General features: G+C 37.2%; 1 protein-coding gene across 1 annotated transcript; it reads right to left on the reverse strand.

Annotated features, from left to right (window-relative positions):
* Window positions 1-2,189: 2,189 nt before the first annotated feature.
* On the reverse strand, window positions 2,190-17,924 carry LOC105779501 (phosphatidylinositol 4-kinase alpha 1). Its single transcript, XM_012603278.2, has 26 exons — window positions 16,785-17,924; window positions 16,209-16,550; window positions 15,938-16,099; window positions 15,457-15,627; window positions 15,150-15,308; window positions 14,933-15,060; window positions 14,466-14,772; window positions 13,809-13,977; window positions 13,261-13,478; window positions 11,994-12,152; window positions 11,702-11,881; window positions 10,731-11,258; window positions 10,249-10,608; window positions 9,760-9,974; window positions 8,514-8,697; window positions 8,201-8,328; window positions 7,922-8,075; window positions 7,408-7,674; window positions 6,784-6,861; window positions 6,604-6,642; window positions 5,366-5,538; window positions 5,082-5,277; window positions 4,451-4,591; window positions 3,767-3,975; window positions 2,995-3,156; window positions 2,190-2,887 (listed from the first exon to the last, which is right to left on the reverse strand). Exons 1-26 carry the CDS (start codon window positions 17,658-17,660, stop codon window positions 2,629-2,631), a joined length of 5,964 nt encoding a protein of 1,987 aa, XP_012458732.1. The 5' UTR covers window positions 17,661-17,924; the 3' UTR covers window positions 2,190-2,628.
* Between the last annotated feature and the right edge of the window lie 843 nt (window positions 17,925-18,767).

The raw sequence follows: 18,767 nt of genomic DNA on the forward strand, positions 1-18,767 counted from the left end.
GTTTGTCTCTCGAGATGTTACCTTCTTTGAAAATGAACCATACTTTGCAACATCTCATCTTGGGGAGATTTTAATGAAGATGAGACCTTAATACTCTCCTCATTATACCTGCTTTGATCCTACTACTATTATCCCAGATTTAGTTGTTTCCCTATACTGAGAAGAATTTAACACCGTCCTTCCCAATGACAATACCTCCACCAAGTACAATGACCACTTGATCAAGGAAAACAAGAAATCTGAGTTTACTCCGTGAATCGTTCTCCTGAACCGTCTGACAGTGCAATTACATCTCCAACCGAGGATCATTTCAAGCGAAGTCCCACCTCCGTCACCATCCATCTATCTTCCAATTGCATTCGAAAGGGTACAAGGAGTCGCACTCAACATCCTATTTCTCGGTTTGTATCCTATGGAAATTTATCTAAGTCTTACAAAGCTTTTGTGACTAATGTTGATTCGTAAAAATTCCAAAAATATAGAAGAGGCTCTTGAATCACCGAGTGGAGACAAGCCGTGATGGAAGAAATGAAGGCCCTCAAAACAATGAAACATGGGAAGTCTCGGATCGCCTAAAGGGAAAAAACCGTAGGTCGCAAATGGATTTTCACTACGAAATTTAAACCCGATGGTCAGTATTAACCGATACAAAGCTCGACTTGTGACTAAGGATTCACCCAAACTTATGGTCTCGACTACAAAGAGACGTTTGCACCGGTTGCCAAGCTAAACACCATTCGGTCCTGCTATCTCTTCACGCCAACCTTGATTGGCACTTGACTCAATTGGATGTAACAAATGCTTTTCTCAGCGGGAATTAAATGAGGAGGTGTATATGGATTTCCACCGTGGTTTGAAGAAAACAAGGACCAAGTGTGTAAGTTGAAGAAGTCCTTGTATGGTGAAACAATCTCCACGAGCGTGGTTCACCGATTTGCAAAAGCTATGTCTAGCGAAATTACATTCAAGGACAAAGAGACCACACCATGTTCTACAAGCACTCGGAAGAGGGTAAATCTTGCATCCTTATCGTTTATGTTGACGATATAATAATAACAGAAATGACTCGGCGAAATTTTGAGATTGAAAAATTTCTTGGTACAGAGTTTGAACTTAAAGACTTGGGAGTCTTAAATATTTTCTTGGTATGGAGGTAGCAAGGTCGAAAAAGGTATCTTCATTTCCCAAAGGAAATATGTTCTTGATCTCTTGTCGGAAGTTGGTTTCATGGGCAACAAACAAATTAAACTCCTATGGAGTTTAACCTCAAATTGGGAACTAATGAGGATGGAGAAGAAATCGACGGGGAGATATCAACGTCTAGTAGGAAGGCTCATCTACCTATCTCACACCCGTCCGGACATAGCCTTGATGTGAGTGTTATTAGCCAAGATATGCATGCCCAGGGAGAAGCATCTGGAAGTCGCATATAGAATACTAAGATACCTAAAAGGAACTCTGGTAAAGGCACTGTACTTCAAGAAGACTATCAACCGAAGCGTGGAAGTCTACATCGATGCGCATGGCGGAGTTACATTAATGATAGACGCCTACAAGCGGCTATTGTAGTTATGTTTGGGGTAATCTCGTGACGTGGAGGAGCAAAAACAATCTGTGGTAGCACGCAGCAGTGCAGAGGCGAGTATCGAGCACTATCTCATGGTATATGCGAAGGAGTTTGGATACAAAGACTTATGGGAGAACTAAAAGTGCCTTTTACCGGACCTATGAAGATGTCTTGTGACAACCAGTGTCTTTGTCAAAGATAGCACATAATCCATGCATCATGATCGGACCAAACATGTGGAAATAGATCGTCACTTTATAAAAGAAAAAGTACACTCGGAGAAGTATGCATCATCTACCTACCTACTAGACAACAAGTTGCGACATGTTAACCAAAAGTTTGAGCGAAACATGTTTGAAGAACTTAGTGGCAAGTCGGGTTTGATTAACATCTACACTCCAACTTGAGGGGAGTGTTGGAATCCTATAATTAAGGATAGAAATCGATGGTATTGGAATCCCTATAATTAAGGATAGAAATCATTGTGATCTCTTGTAAATAGAAACTAATCTCGATTCTCGATTCTTAGGAAATTACGATATCAATTCTTGATTCTTAGGGATTAGGATTTATTTCCTTTAAAATGATTATTTTCTCTTTATAAAGTCGTAAACTAAAGCAGTAGCAATATAACAGAATTTTTCCTCTGAGTGTTTTTACACATCATAATCAAAGTTGAGAACTGAAGCTAAGCTAACCAACCATCTCCTACCGAGATAATAAGCCTTGGAACTCAGGCTCAGTTCATAAACATTAAGAATTCAATAGAATTTTTGTTTCAAACAGAAACTATCCCCCACGTTCATTCAAACTATTACTTTCCCAAACAATTTTTTTAGGGCGTATCGTTTACAAACCTAACTAACAAGGATGTCCACCACTGGGTTACAAAGAACTCAACTCATTTTCTCTCTTATCAAATCAATTGCTTGTGCCACATATTTTATACTTCCGAGCCTTGCTTAGGTGGGATTTCCTCGAGAAAACTGTAACTATGGGGGTAAAAGAATATTTATAAATTACAAACGATAATGTACACTCAAAGATAATTACCCGTGACTTCACTTCTCAATGCCTTGCTGCAGATACTGTATTAGGTCATAGCCAGCAGTTGTCCACTTGTTGTAAGCATCAGTGCAGACATTTTTCATGAAATTGGCGGCCTCACGCTCGCTCATCTCAGGATGAAATCTCTTGCGAAGATTTCCAATGGGATCACCCCTGCTGAAACAAGGCAATCCACTGTCAAGCATAAGCAACACAGTGTTGATGATCCCATTCATATGACGGCGAGCGGCAAGGTATCCCTTCACACACAAGCTGCAAGCATTTGACAAAGAAAAAACTCACATGACTTGGACAATAAAGATAAAATGAAGGGTATGCAGATAAGATAGAAGTATAAAATCGAGCAAAGAAGAAATCACCTTACAAAGTTGTCCCAGGTTTCACTTTTCATAACTCCCGATGGGTCTAGTAATTGAGTCATCTCATGGCTCAACTTGAAATGTGCACTCTCGAACCGCATATTTCCACCAGGTGATGTTTCCAAGATGAAACCAAAATCAATATGAACAAGCCTCCCGACACTGCATTGACATGCATATCACAGTGGTTGAGTTATATTAAAAATAAATAAATGTATAAAGTTTACCAAAAAATAAATGGCCACATAAAATTAACAATTTAAATGTATATGATTATATAAATAATAGATCTAGAAGAATATGTTAATTGTTCTCTTAAGATAATCTAAAAATTAGTATGATTTAAAAGAATAAAAGCCAAATTAGAATTATGAAAAATATAATTAAAAAATCATGTGCATCAAACCGAATTTAAAATCTAATCCATTCATATATGGCTATGTGTTCCAGTCACTAGTTCAATACTTGCGTCTTTTTTAACTATTCCTAAGTGATTACCTCTTCGAAGGTTCAGGTTTTCTAAAAGCAAATCAACTGACAACATAGGGTTTGGTACTATGGCTGGTTTGTTCCTAATTCACTCCAATATGATTATGTGTTTATGACATCAGTGCAATAATTGTTCACAGTTGTTATTAACATAAGTACAATGATTCGTAAAAGATTAAGACCTAGCCGGTTTTTACAATCATCTGTAATCATGTTTTGGAGTATAAATGATTTAATTTAACTATTCTACCGATCACTGGTCAAGGAACTAGCAGAGTCATACTCGTCAAAAAGAAGGTTGCCATTGTGTCGATCCTTCGGTTGAAGTAGAAGGCTTGCTACAGCATACCCTGCACTGCTAATTATAAAGTTTCTGCGTGCAGCTTCGAAATTAGGAGAGCCAACAGGCCCATAATCCTGTTGAAAAATCTCGTACAAACCACCATCAGTTGTTTCACCCATCTGGCTTCTGCTTCGTGTATTAGGCACAACCTGCATCAAGGGAAAAGAAAAAGAGGGAACTTATTAAGTAAAATATTCATTACAGTACCCTAGGAACGATTATCCTGTAACAAGACACATGCACAAGTAACTTCACTAGTAAATCAAACCACGTCGTCATATTCGATTGTATAGTACACATTGGGGGAGCAAGGTGAAAATAGCAGTGGTATTCCCTGAATTCACTTAACAAAACCTTCTTAGAACGTCATTCTCTGTTGTGATGGTGAAAGACCTAAGAGTTAGGACAGACAATTGCAAGAATGACAACAATAAGACAAACCAAAACCAAAAACAACTCAGCAGTGGGAGATTTATATTCCCTCAAAGGTCTTTTTCCTTGTAAATTTAGCTGTTATAGATTAGTTATGTCAAAAAGAATTACACAACAAAGGTTCCTTCACTAGTGTAACAGAATTAATGCAGATGCAAAACAAGAACTTAACAGATTAGAAGATATGCTCACCTCAATAATACCTCTCTCTGGACCAGTTGGGAGAACACCATAGGGAAATAAATAGAGATTAAGTCCAACAGCTGTAAATATGTCTCTTAGAAGAGCTATCACTTGAAGAGCAAGAACATCTTGTCGACAATCATCTCCAACCTTGAATAAAAGTCAATTATAAAAAGATGGCAGCATGGCTTTACGTAAGAAATCAAGATGATGCATTTTATCCAGCAAAACAAGAAAGCTAAACAAGTTCAATTATGCAACCTGGAACTGTATAGTAGGAACATAAAATTGAATAACTAGAAACTGTAGTACATAAATGCAACTCTAATCTCAAAAGGTGAGTTAGGGTGCTTTTATTCCAGCGGAAAGATCAATTTCTAAAATCCAAAACTCCCATAACATACTAAAAAGGAAACCCCCTTTCAGAGCTGGTTGGTGCTCACAGTATCCCTTGTCTTTTGTAGGAGAAAAAAAGGGAGATGGCCCCATAATTGGTGCATAAATGTGCCAACATGGGCAGCCAAGCAAATAAAGGGGGTTTCGAATTTTCCCAAAATTATTGGTACAAGATAGAATTTTGTGCTTATGTGTAAGCAGTTCAATGCATAATGTGTCCTGTCCAATTCAAACACGAGTTTACCTTGAAAATGCAAGCCTGTGGCTTTATATCATTCTGATCACCATCCCGATCAACCACATTAAATGTGATCATAATAGGAACTTTTGCCGCCGATTGTAAGGGTATTCCACTATCGACCTGAATGCCCCTAACAAGCTTATTAGGAGCAGTTGGCAAATAAAGGTCATCTCCCTGCACTTGAATTTTCTCCAACTCCCTAAACCAATAGCATGCCACTCAACCAATTTAATTGCCAGAAAGAAATCAGACATGACATAAGTGAAATCATTAAGAAAGGGAAATACCTCCTGATGCCAGCCCGGCGTTCCTCCTTTGGAAGAGGAAATAGGACACCAGAAATGGATGTAACTTTGTCAAAGAAATCAAATTCTCTTCGAAATACATCAAGGGCCTTGGGCGTGAAACCATCAATAATATGTTGTCGAACAATTGGTAACAGTTCTAGAAATGAACTATTCTGAAATGAGAGAATGTAGACAAGTCACTGATCAGAGAATGGAAGACTACAGCTGTATGCTTTACAGCTTCAAAAGTTCAACAAATTAATGGCAACAGAACAATCATGTTATGTTTAGCATTCAACATAAAATCCCATCAGAACATTCCCAGTCTGAGATGATCACTTAATAACAAGGAATTCTGTTGACATGATTGAGCAATGCTAATCCATGCCACACCCTTAATTCTTATTGGACCATTAATCAAATTCCAACCTAGCCCAATTATAAGTTTTCCACTACCCATCACCAATCAAAACCTTGTCTTCACTCAGGTAAATTTGGATATGAAAGAAAAGAAAATTGGAGAATTAATAAATTACAAAACTATTTTTAAGAACAAAATGCATGATTTAACTTTTTATAAAGAACAGTTATGTAGAATCTAAAACTCAATCGTATAATTTTTAATTTTTGGCAAACAATAGAAGTGAAAGTACGGAATTGATGCTAAGTAGAGTCAATATCCCTTCACCAACAGTAAGCAAAAGGTACTTGACAAGGATAACCATTGACATTGCCAACAAACATGTGATCTATTGGTAGAGTGCTAGACTCTTAATTCCAGTTACTAGAGTTCAATCTGAAGCAGCCTCAAATATGAACAAAAAAATAATTTGTGAGAACCACTGACATTATTCTTGTCCAAAGGAATGCAAGGTTTCCTTTTAGTCTAAAGATAGATTGCAATTTTACCATTCTGTACACGTGTCATCAACATTTCCATAACCTACTTTTTTCTCGTTGAGACAAATGCCCTCTTTTATAGTCAATTACCAGTATGTATACAGAGAAGAGTTTTAGTTACCTCCTCATACTTCTGTAATTTTTAATTCCTATTTTCCTTCTTAGTTATATAAAACAGGTAGCTTATGACATTAGATTGTGTCACCATTCAACCCCATTAGATATGCAGTCAGTCCCCTAGCCCAAAATCAGGTCACTTTTAGGAACCAATGTACAGTCCTGCTTTCCAAATCAATAAGGCAAGTTTCCAATAAAAAGAGAACACTGAATACACAAACCTTTCCACTTGCATCTTTCCCAAGATCACATGTCTCACCCTGCCATCACAAAGTAAGCACTCAGAACTTACATATAATAAAAAACTGATGTAATGAAAAGTGAAGATGATCATCTATTCCCCACAAAACCACTTCAAAAGGCATACTATCTAATCAAGGAAAAATATATTTTTTTCACACCTGCAGATGCCATATTAAAATATGTGAGAATAAGTCACTTCTTTGAGCTGCTCTAAGCAAATACCCTTCCACTAACCTCTGCAAAAAGGAAAAGTCGTCAATGAAAAAATTAACATGTGCAAAAAACAATAGAAGGCTGTGTGAGCAACAAGATAATTTAGGTTTGCAATTCTGGCAATAAGGACAAGGAAAGATTATCCAACCTTTAACCCCGATGATCAAACACTTGATGCATCTAACCGACTCAAGTTCCCAATCATTTGAAAACATAAATGGAAACCATACAGTGATAAAAATATTAAGGTCTTTTTGGTGGTTTTTAGGGTGTTGTTTGGGAAGGAGGATGGAAAAATCAGATTAGTACCAAATAAATTTATACAAAATGCAGCAGCAATAGAGGCAATGTTGATTGATAACTTGGTATGAATGATGTATCATGCCCAAATTAGTTTGAATAGCTCAGCACCTTGTGTCAAAATTTTGAGATAGAGCTTGAAAGCTCTCAGCCTAACCTAATAAACATCAAGCCTACAAACTACCCTATGTGAGGTTAACTTTCTAGTATTGCACCTCAATGACAACAGAAAATATAAATAAATATCCATAATTCCAGTGATAACTCACCCCTTTATCATATCGTAGAGCTTGCACAAGTTGTGGCATGAAGAAAGTTACACGTTCAGGAGGATAGGACTCCAAAACCCTTAGAACATAAGCCATTACACGTGGATGACCCTTGTATACTGGGGTAAGGAATTCAAGAGCTTGTGTAATTGAACAAGCAGCCCAATGAGGCAATTGTTGTAAAAGTACTGAATTTTCATCAACTGCCTTTGGTGTGACAAAATATGGCAATGCCTCAGGTATACAGCGGATATCCAGTATGTGTGACTGCATGAGAAATGCCAGAAAATCAAGAAGCAATCAACTAATATCATGCCATAATGGCACAATAAGACTATAACAATAGAAGTAGAAGATCAGAGAACAAATCAATGGATGTTTCTGAAATGCTCAGCCTTATAACCACAATGACAGTGGCAACCATCACCTTACCAGCTAAACAATTAATAGCCACACAGTAATTTACAAGTTTCATTTCTTTGCCATTACAATGCAGCTACTCTATAAGGCATACCTGGACTAGCTGAGCTATTTCAGCCTTCAGATGAGTGTTTGTTGGAAATCTTGAGGCTAACGAAAAGGCAATTCGAGGATCCACAGAGAAAGCAGTCCTGGCATATTCGATCCATTTGTCTGGGCTAATTTTGGGCCGCGAAGATGTGCCTTCCCTGAATATAAAGATAAATTACAAATAACAGAAAATTAGTAAAGAAATTAATGCAACAAAAGGATCCAAAGAAATATTGTGAAACTAAAATATCAACAGATATATTCCACTGAAAAATGAAAATACTTTGAAAGAGGTTGTGCCCAAACTTCAAGCCGATCAACCTCATGCTGGCACAGCATTAGAAGCAGCTGCTTTCGTTTTTCTCTTCCGACAATGTAGTTGTCCATCTGGCCCCATACAGGGTGATCATTCTGCAAATTTTTTACTAGCTTTAATATTTAAATGGCAACAGAACATACATACAATTCAGACAGGGTGATGTTGATCATTCTGCAAATATTAATATAATTTTAGGATTTGTATGACAACAGAACATCAGTCCAGATAAATGTTGTAAGGTAGAAACAATTTAAAAACTGAAAGATGACCATCTTACCGCCCCAACCAAAGAGTTCCCATTCTCAGTTGCACGCCCCTTGGAATCAGACTGCAGAGAATCTAGCCTCCCACTGGAGAGATAGTGAACAAAAAGAGAGACGGATTGAGCCTCACTCTGTGCAAAATTTATATTGTTTGTGTCATACCACTCAGGCTCATAAGAAAACCACCCCAAAGAGGCCCTGCATGCACCAAAAACAGCTGAGAATACAATTGCAAAGGTATGCTGCAAAAGATAGAAGTTAATAACACACACGCAATTACACACACATATGATGAAGCCTGAGGCCAAAAGGCAGTTTTAAACCTTAAGAACTTACCTCTCCTTACAAGGGGTATGAGCAACAGACAAGCACTGATTGTTGAATGCAACTTAATTTAATAAAATCAATCTCATCCCTTAATACCAAAAGCCAAAGTCCTTGATGGGTTTGAAAACTCCATCATCAATTATATTTCCTTCTATCTTGACATGCACCATTAGCAATTAATGTCCCAGAAATGGAACTCAAAAGCATGTGTAAATGGTCAGAAACTGAAGCTGAGTAAATCGATATGAGTGACTTGCTCTGATGGCAAAACATATGCAACCACGGACCATGATTAACGAGTTTGAACTTTATCATTTAGCATATAGATATTTTAAATGGAAAAGGCAAAATAAAATGGAAATATATGTGATCTTATAAAATGCCAAACTTACTGCAATATCCCAATTAGGAATCATGACAGTCATCTAGTATACAGACATTATATTCCCATTTTGGCAATCAAAACTTCCATAGGCTATATATAGTAATCATCCTTTGAGTCTAATATCAAGTTCAGTAGCACATTCTTCAAATAAGACAAAGGGTAAATGGTATATATAATTATATGTACATATACATGTACATGTATATGTGTGTTTATTTGCATGTGCATTTGTGTACTGGTGTCTAGGGACAAAGACTGAAACAATGATTCTTAAGTTTTTTACTACAAAGGGGAAAAACATTTTTAGAATAATATGAAGAATGAGATTGCAGGGTCCTAGGAAACGAGGAAATAAAAGTCAATGACTTGTCCAAAAAGAAAACCAGAGCAAAAATAATCGAAAAGGCATAGCTTGAAAGTGAAAGAGAGTTGAGAAAGCAGGAGCCAAAAGTCAATTACTTGTCCAAAAAGAAATTTCAACAAAAGAATTAACAAGCTGTATATTGAAAGCAACAACAAAAAAAAAAAAGAGAGTAAATTGCAGTTACCGGTATATTCTATCTTCCAACAACTGAAGCCCAGCTCTGAAATTCTGCAAATTCCCTTGGGATTGGCAAGAGCAGAACTTAAGACCAAGAAGCATGAAAGTGAAGAAGGTGCCAGTGGCTGCCGGATGATGTGAAAAGTTCCAGAGACGTTTGGTTGTTCCTTGCAACATCCGACCAAGTAGCAAAAGTTGCTCAACACTATTGTGACGAACTACCTATTAACCAAACAATATAAAGCAATTACCATCAGAAAATGAGAATTCCATGTTGGAATGTAACTAAATATAGTCAGACCTCAGAACACAAGATAATAAATTAAGTGCAAAAACATTTGGAGGTGAAAAAGAAAACCACACATGCATATACGCAGACAAACACACAAATATTACTCCATTTATCTTCCAATGCAGTTCGGTGATAAACAAGAAGCATAAACATAATGACATGAAACAGAATTGCGTGAGAGAGCAAATACAAATTATCTGTTACCTCAAAGCGGTCAATGAAAAATCCCAACCACAATCTATGAGCAATTATTTGGTCAACAGGATTAGTATCAGGCAGTGCCTCTGGTTCCCCAGGGGCCAAGTGGGGCCTTAATTTTGCAGCAGGTCCTGAACATTTCACATCAGATGCAAAGAGACCTCGTTTTGTATCAATTGTCCATAACCATGCATCGACAAGTTCAGCAAGGACAAGAGACCCCCATTGCGGAGCAGCAGAAACCAGCCAACTCCAGATGAAAACACCAGTCTCCATAGCATCAGGGGTAGAAATATAAGCTGGACACCAGCAGAGAAGACGCAGAAGTTTTGCAAAGCCCTCCAAATTTGCTTTCCGGTCAGAATCCTGGCAAAGAATTGGAATGTTTTTAAAGGGTAAGAGTGGAATGGCACTAAAAATTACTTTTCAACACGAAGTCTAAATATAATATATATGTATATACATATATAAAATAGTGACAGATTTACCAGATTTGACAGAAGTAGAGCAGTAGCTTGAGAACAAGTTTCACGGAATTGTGACTTGTCCACTTCTCCACCTTTCTCTGCAATATTGACAAATTGTTGAAGGAGATGCACGAACTTCGAAACCAACATCTCATTAAATGAATCATTCTCAGTTTCTGCTGGTTGATAGAATGCTCCTGAGATCAACCTCTGGAGGCCACCGCCAAGACCTGTTTGTGGAGAATCAGATTGAAACCCACCAATGCTATTATACAACCTTCTCATGCCAGCAATTTCTCCAGCATAGTTACATTTTACTGTTGCACTAACAATACCAGTACTGAGGACCTCTAAGATGAAGGCTTCTGACAATTTTAAATTTGCTCCTGATGCTGCAGCAGCTGCAGCTATGACTGCAGGAATATTTGCAGTTCGTGTTCCAGCCCAACAATCACTTTTTCCAGTACCAATCCTTATCTCAGACAATAGAGATACCACATCAGTTTTATGCCGTGCCTGCTGCCATGTATTTGCTTTGCAGAGCTTTTCCTGTGGTATATATTTGGAACCAAAAACAACTTACTAAAAGATATATGAAAAAAGGAACAACTCTAGGTCATCTTGAGAATTGTTTTGATGGAGAGAGAAAAAAAAAGAACAGCCTTAATGTTTAAACAACTAAGAAACAACCGAAAGGATCATAACTGAAATTTGTTACGCTAAATAACGAGTATGTGTGTCTCTCTATATATATATATACATATAATTTAAGGGAAGTCAAATTTCTTTTGAAAAAGGGGGGGGGGGGGGACAAGGCATCCTAGTACTAAATATCATTAGTCGAAAAATAAAGTAGTAATTGTCAGAGATGTTTAAAACTCAATGCCCGATGGATATATTACATAATAATCATGTAGGATTCACATATTCAAAGAGGAGGGAGAATAATAAGCAAAAAAGCAAAGAACATATACAGTCATCCAGTGAGCAACCTGGAGTAGACCCTGAGTAGTACATGGAGCATAAGACAGTGATATGACAATCCATTCCCGAACAACTTTTTGGTACAAAGAGCGAACAGCGGCTTCCCAAGCAGGATCATTGACAACAGTAGGTGTGTCATTTTGAACAGAAAAAAGCAGAGAATCAAGACAAGATGAATTCCATAAAACCTGCACATATTTAGTCCATTTGTCTCAAGCATGTTAATCAAATTACAGATACTTGGAAAGCAAAATGTAGAATAACTGCAAGGCGAGGAGAACATCACTAATATAACTTTACCTGAGGAAATCTATCTCTAAGCTGAACCAAAAGGTTCGCAGCAATATCACGAATGCGCTCTTCCCTCTGTGACATACTATTTATTAGAAAACAAGCATGCGCAAAAAGGGTAGATTCTCTAATGACAGCTTCATTGCCTGTTTCAGTTATTCGGTCTTCCTGAAAGCATATGAAGAAATTGTGAGGTTCATATATTATGATTACGTGTGCATGCACAAATCAGAAAAACAGAGAAAGAAAGCGTATAAAATAACAGGACAAGAAACCAATATTGTACTAGTAACAAAAGACATGATGCACTTGTACTGTTTGGTAATGTCATGCAAGAGAATGTAACTTAATTGGAAGAAGAGATTATAAGTTAATGACAAAAATATTTACCATAGTTGTTAAGAATGTTGCACTTATTTTAAAATTTACAGGAGAAAGAAAAGTAACAGAGTACTTGTGCATAAACTAATCAGATGACTGAGCACAAAAACAAATAGTTTCCCAGAGAGCACTATAAAGGACGTCAAGGGATGACATATTTTTCAACAATCTATTTTTGGAGCACAAGAAACTTAAGTACCCAAGAAAAATCATCTCATCTTCAGCACTTAAGAAAAAGGGAGCTTATTAGTAAAATAAACAACAATAACAAAAGTATAACAATTAAAAAAAAAAAGGTAAAATGGTTGTAGAAAACCAAATCCTGGAGACAGGTGTCTCATACTACAGCCACAGTTTATGGTACACGCTGATCTTCTCAATATACTTCTCCTAAAAAATATCATGTGCAGACCAATCATTATATATTTGGGACCTTTAAATATATCAGAGCATTCGAAGTGATTATTTAATTTATTTAAGGCTGACAAGAAATTAAATAAAAAGTGGAAAAGAAACAAGGAACTTATATATGATAGATGCATAACTGATTCTCTTATGCTTTTGGGCCCTGGTGCTATCTTGTATATAACTCTTCACTAACTGTCTTTTTCATATGTCTAACTGAAAAGGTAAAGTAAGCCAGTGTAATGAAGTGTAAAATATTTTTAGAATGAGACAGTTCACTAGATTGAACATCCAACTTGATAAGAAACTAGTGCTCAATAAAGAAGAAGTCAGTTGATTAAATGATTATTAATTATAATTCTAACAACAAAGGTGCATAGATGCGTGCCTCATAAAATCTCCTAATATGAAGATCGTATTCAAACTGACAAGTACAACAAAAAAGAAGAAAATAATTCTCCAAAAACTTCAAAGTTAATTGAAGACATACAAGCCATGACACTGCTGTTTCAAATGCCCTGTGCACAATTGCTGTCAAACATTGCAAGACAGCAGGCATAAGATTTGGAGTTTTCAAGTACTCGAAGACGCAACTGAAGGCACTTCTTGAAGCGGTCAAACTTGTGCTACCATTAAGGATACCACCATTACTGCTGAACCGTATTATCTCCAGGAAAGCCACAGCAAGAAGGTATGTTGCCTTTACACCTGAAAATTAAAAAAGCAAAAAGAGACATTGATCAAAGGAGCCTCCTAGGAGCCGACATTTGAGTGAAGCAGTGGTTATAGCTCCCATTAGTCACCTAGATGTCATGGGTTCAAGCCCTGTAATCCCCCATTCCCCATCCCCAATATTGTTTTTTATCAACAAAAGAAAGAGCCTCCTAGGAAAGAAAACCCAAAGAAATAAATAAATAATGGTATAGATAGCAGCAGATGATGAGTACCACTAAATAACAAGCCATTATAACACAAGGAATTATTGAACATGGAGAACAGAGTTATATCCACCATAAAAGTGCACTAACTTCACCAGACCTGAAATTGTGCTCATTGCTCCAACATCAACTCGCCCACCTAAAGCAGCAGAGAGAGCTGTTCTGTGGCTTACAGCAGCTTTCTCATTGCCACTCCCTTGACGACTTCCAGGGTTGTGAAGGGCATTTAGTTCCAACTCATCTTCAAGCCACTTCACTGAGCTAACAACCTGCAAAGAAACACAAACTTAGATATAAATTGTGCGTGTGCATACACAGTTCTATTTTCAGAAGCACAAATAACTCAAACTGAGTTTATACAAGAACAATCCAAAGAAAAATCAGCATTGCTCCAAAAACGTAGAAGGTTGAAAAAGCCTTTAAGAGACATTGCACTATGAGTCAGACCAACATAAAAAGTTTCTAATGTTCAACATATTATTAATCAACTCAACTACTAAGAGTCGGCACCTGATTAAGACCATTTCAACTAGACAATTAGAACTTTATTAATGTGTTAATGTCAAACTTATTTGTGTATAATCAAGTACATCAAAAACATAAGAAAAAGTGTCAAATAAAACTATTAAATATAAATCAGCCTGATACTAGCAAGACAGCAGACTAAAAAAAAGCTAATGATTTGTCAAATAAGCTACTCATTTGTCAGAGGAAATAATGTCAGCGCTCACGGAAGAATTCTTGAAGATGTACTTACAAGGGGAGGAGTCCCTTGAGCAATACGCTGGACAGCAGCAGACCAAAGTTCATTCCACATATATGGTCCACCCACTGCTTGAAGGGCAATGGTACCCATGCTTCCCACACTGTTCAATGTAGAGGAAACTGGTTTTGCAGGTGTTTGAGTCTTCTGTATAGGAGGTGCCAGTCCAAAAAGAGCAATATAGAACCACAAGTTGCGAAATAACTTCAGCAGTGAAGGTTCCACATTTAGCGTAGGATCAAAATCAGAACATATTTCAGCAACAGCAGGAAGTAGGGGCCCCAGAAAATCAGCTCCACTCCTGCAAAATTTGAAATACCGAGCATAAAATATCTAAAACATGCACAACAAGGTGGATAAAAAAGGTTGTAGAAAGTAAGCCATACGACACAGAACCAGCAGATTACAACATTTGAAATATATTAAACATAAAAATATATTGCTAGTCAGAAAATATCTACCTTCCACTTTTTGACTCAGCAGCCAAACCTACATCAGAACACAAAGATAACAGGCGAAGGCGATAGTCTGAACGCAATTTAGCACTCTTTAGACCAGAAGCAATCAAAAGAAATCCTGCAGGAAGAGTCTAGAATGTGATTGAATCAGTGAGTATCTAATCAAGAAGAAAAACTCCCAGACAACTAAATAGTAACTTATATCTCAAATAATGCATACCTCAACACGTTCTGTAGTGGCCTCTGGGGCCAATGTTTTGCTTTCAGCAGACCCTACACTAGATAGTTTACTCAAGTAACTCCTTGTCATTAGAACAACCGTCTCCCGATATGACTTCTCAAAACCTAAACTTGCCATGCGAGAAACAGCATCAAGAAGCTGCAGTAAATTGAGAGTACAGGTCAAAGCCAAGAAAACATGCCAACAATATTCAAAGAAGCATGATTATTATGTCAACTCTTCAAGTTACTCGCATATGTAGATAATGGGGAAAAAGTTTTCAAATCTATAATTAGAAAATACATACTCGAAGCCGTAGTAAACTAGGAGTCATAGCATCACCCTCTTCTAAGCTTTCAATAAAAAGCGGAAGTATCATGTCCACCACTTCAGGCTTGCTGATAGCAACATTTAAATCAGCCAACAGACGTATTACATTAAGCTGTACGGCTGGAACTACTTGTTTCTCTTTATCAACCTGCAATTCAAATGGCCCATGTAAACATTGCAAGATATCAAAACTAAATGGGGTTTATAGTTATCACTTATTGGTTAATACAAGCATAGATAGAGGCAACATAACCACCACCTAGAGAGAGAGAGAGAGAGAGAGAGAGAGAGAGAGAGAGAGAGCAACCTCTATCCATGAAAATACAGAATATCCAAGCTAAAGGAAATGACAGAAAAAGAAAAAAAGAAAAGAATTTTAATCTAAATTGATAAGAGAGATTGTATAACAACACAACCGGCGAAGATATGTTAATATAAAGCTAATATTATACACAGACCTGCTCCTCATAATCATTTCTCTCACGAATGCTGGTTGCTAATCCCATGATAAATGTATCCATTGGAGCACGGTCTTTCGCCCAGCCAGATTCTATAATCTCACAACATGTCTTAAGAACACTCTCAAACATGGCTCCTTGGCTGTTTCCCCAAGTATCAGCCTGTTGTAATCTTGTTGTAAGAAACATAAAAGAAGAAAGGAAAATACATATATAAACCTATAAGACCATTTTAGAGATTCTGAATCCAAATCCCAACTATAAAACAAACCTGCATACATGCAGCCAGTACAAGGGGTTTAAGGCGAATGAGCAAAATGCGCAGAGGCTGCCCTCCCCTAGGGACAGCAATTTGTACAATCCCAGAAAGCAAGGTACTGAAAAGCTCCTCACAAACTCTCAACTTTCGCCATACAGAGATTATACATGCTTCAGCAGCATCTATCAACAATGCAAGAGTCTCAAGAACCAATTTCTTAGAGGTCTTAGCATCTGCCTCAAGAGATAGAAGACTTCTAATTTGCATCCTAACAGCAGCTTGGTTTACTGAAAGTTTTGCATTTACTCTGGATTTTAAAAGTGGCCCCTGTTCAGTCCAATCACGCTTCCTTATCTGCAAACCAAGTCAAAATAAAAAGTACGTCCATCTCATTTTTCCTTACTAAGTGCTCATATAAATTTGAAAGACCAACTTAATATACAAATTTATTGCGAGCGCAAGTTATCTCCCATCTCCTTTTTAACCATTTCTTGTATAATATTCATTTCATAACTTTCCCTAAAAATTCATCATTCAGTTGCCCAAAAAGAAGAAATAAAATACCACAAGATATTCGTTGGCATTTACCTTTAAAAATGCAGACATAGACTGAAGCTGCTTCTTAGCAATAAATCTCACTTGCTCCAAAAGCTTTTGATCTATACTTACTTTGTGCAAAATATGAGCAATCAATTTAAAAGCAATTTCTAGTTTCTCCATACTCTCCACAGGCTCCTCCTCGAAGGAAGCAACTTGTTGCCTAAACATAGCCCCACCACCATTTGCCATCAAAGACCCTCTGGATGAGTCGTTGGCCGGGCTTGAAATCTCAATGCCTTGAAAATGCTTGGCGCTCAAAGGTGAACTTTGAGAAGACGATGTCTCCGAGCTTCCTGGAATAAGCTCCCTCGGTGATTCCGGAACTGATATAGCCAACTGCTCGACAAGGTAATTTATCAAATTATCAGCGTCTGACGGTAAAATTGGAGGGAAATTCTGCGATAAAGCCAACGAGAAAGCCCTAGAAATTGCCGAATCATTGCTGTTTGTATCGTGATTACTAACCGCAGCCATAACTACCTCCCCAACCAACCCTGCAATCTCGAAACCGAAATCAGGAGACGAATCGGCAGATTCAGACACGTATTTCAAGAAATCGACGAAGAAGGAAGCAATTGAGTCGTTGTTGTACGACTGCGGCCAAAAGGAACGGTGAAACGACGTCGGAATTGCCCGAATAAACTCTAACATCACCGATTTAGGGCGGTTATCAGTAGAATGGGGGCACTTAGAGAGCAATCGTGCGACGACGAGCACCGCATTGAGCTGTGACCTCGAAACTCTAGGCGATCCGCCCAGTAACAACTCCGACTGTGGACACCTCCCGCAAATCCAGGCAATTTTATCGCTAAATTTCTCCGGATTCTTCGCTATAATGTCGCACAGTTCGATCATCGACTCCATCTCCGATCACCAAAATTCTGACTAAAAAAATCCGATCAAAATCAACTCTCGCGACCAGATTTCGTCACTAAAAAGATCGCATAACTGAATGAGAAAAAATAAAAAGAAATTAGGGCTTCAGATTTCTCATATATCTTCTTCTATACGAAGAAGCAGCTTCGTAACGTCGCTGTTAGTTCAGTTATGTACTTGTCGCCGTTGTTGCCATTGTCTCCTCTTTTTATTTCCTCTCTCTTTCTCTGCTTTTCATATACTCTTCTTTTTCTTTTCTTTTTTCCGCTTATTATGTGTTTTTAATGAATTTAACTTCAGCTATTAGTCCCTATGCTTTTTTTTAGTTGTAGATTTAGTCCTATACTTTAATTTGGTATTTTTAATCACAGTAGTTTTTAATTTTTAAAATTTTAGTTTTTATTGATATAATTGTTAAATTATTTCCAAAATCTAATATGACAAACATATTATCATATCTGTAATATTATCAGCTTGTTATTTTCATGTATTACTCGCTAAAAATTCAGTTAATGGAATAACGAAAATCAATTGCATCAATACTAAAATTTTAAAAATTGAAAAGTATAAGGACTCAAAACGATTCAATTGGAAAATATGGACTAAATCTACAACTGTACTCGTAGTACATGGCTAGGGATATAATCAAGCCGAGCTCGAGCTCGACTCGAAATTGGGAGCTCAATACTCGACTCAAGCTCAATCGAACATTTATTTTTAAGTTCGAGCTCGACTTGAGATGTAATTGAACTACTCGAGCTCAATTAAGCTCATTTATCAATTTTTGTACTCAAGCTCAACTCAATAATTAAGCTTAGCGTTAATAATATATATTAAAGGTAATAATATAAAAATATGAAAAACTCGATAAATCTCGTGAGTCATTTAAGTCAAGTATTACTAAATTTGAATTCGGCTCAACCGGTAGCTCGAGCTCAGCTCGATAACTACAGATCTAGTTCGATTTTTTTTGAGTCGAACTTGAGTATTTTACAAGCACCAGTGTCCCATTTACACCCCTATATATAACTAGTAATTGAATATAACCAAATAGGTTTAAACGTTATTCTTTGGGTCATGATTAAAGTTTTAAAT

Source organism: Gossypium raimondii, chromosome 4 (genome assembly GCF_025698545.1).
Source record: "Gossypium raimondii isolate GPD5lz chromosome 4, ASM2569854v1, whole genome shotgun sequence".
Taxonomy (NCBI): domain Eukaryota; kingdom Viridiplantae; phylum Streptophyta; class Magnoliopsida; order Malvales; family Malvaceae; genus Gossypium; species Gossypium raimondii.

What these genes read in the sequence shown, in the direction of transcription:
- LOC105779501 (XM_012603278.2), bottom strand. Translation starts at nt 17,660, where the DNA reads ATGGAGTCGATGATCGAACTGTGCGACATTATAGCGAAGAATCCGGAG. An exon ending in GGAACTCTTTGGTTGGGGCG is followed by an intron (nt 8,329 to 8,513) that starts GTAAGATGGTCA and finishes AAAAATTTGCAG; the next exon opens with AATGATCACCCTGTATGGGG. An exon ending in AAATAGCTCAGCTAGTCCAG is followed by an intron (nt 7,675 to 7,921) that starts GTATGCCTTATA and finishes TTTCTCATGCAG; the next exon opens with TCACACATACTGGATATCCG.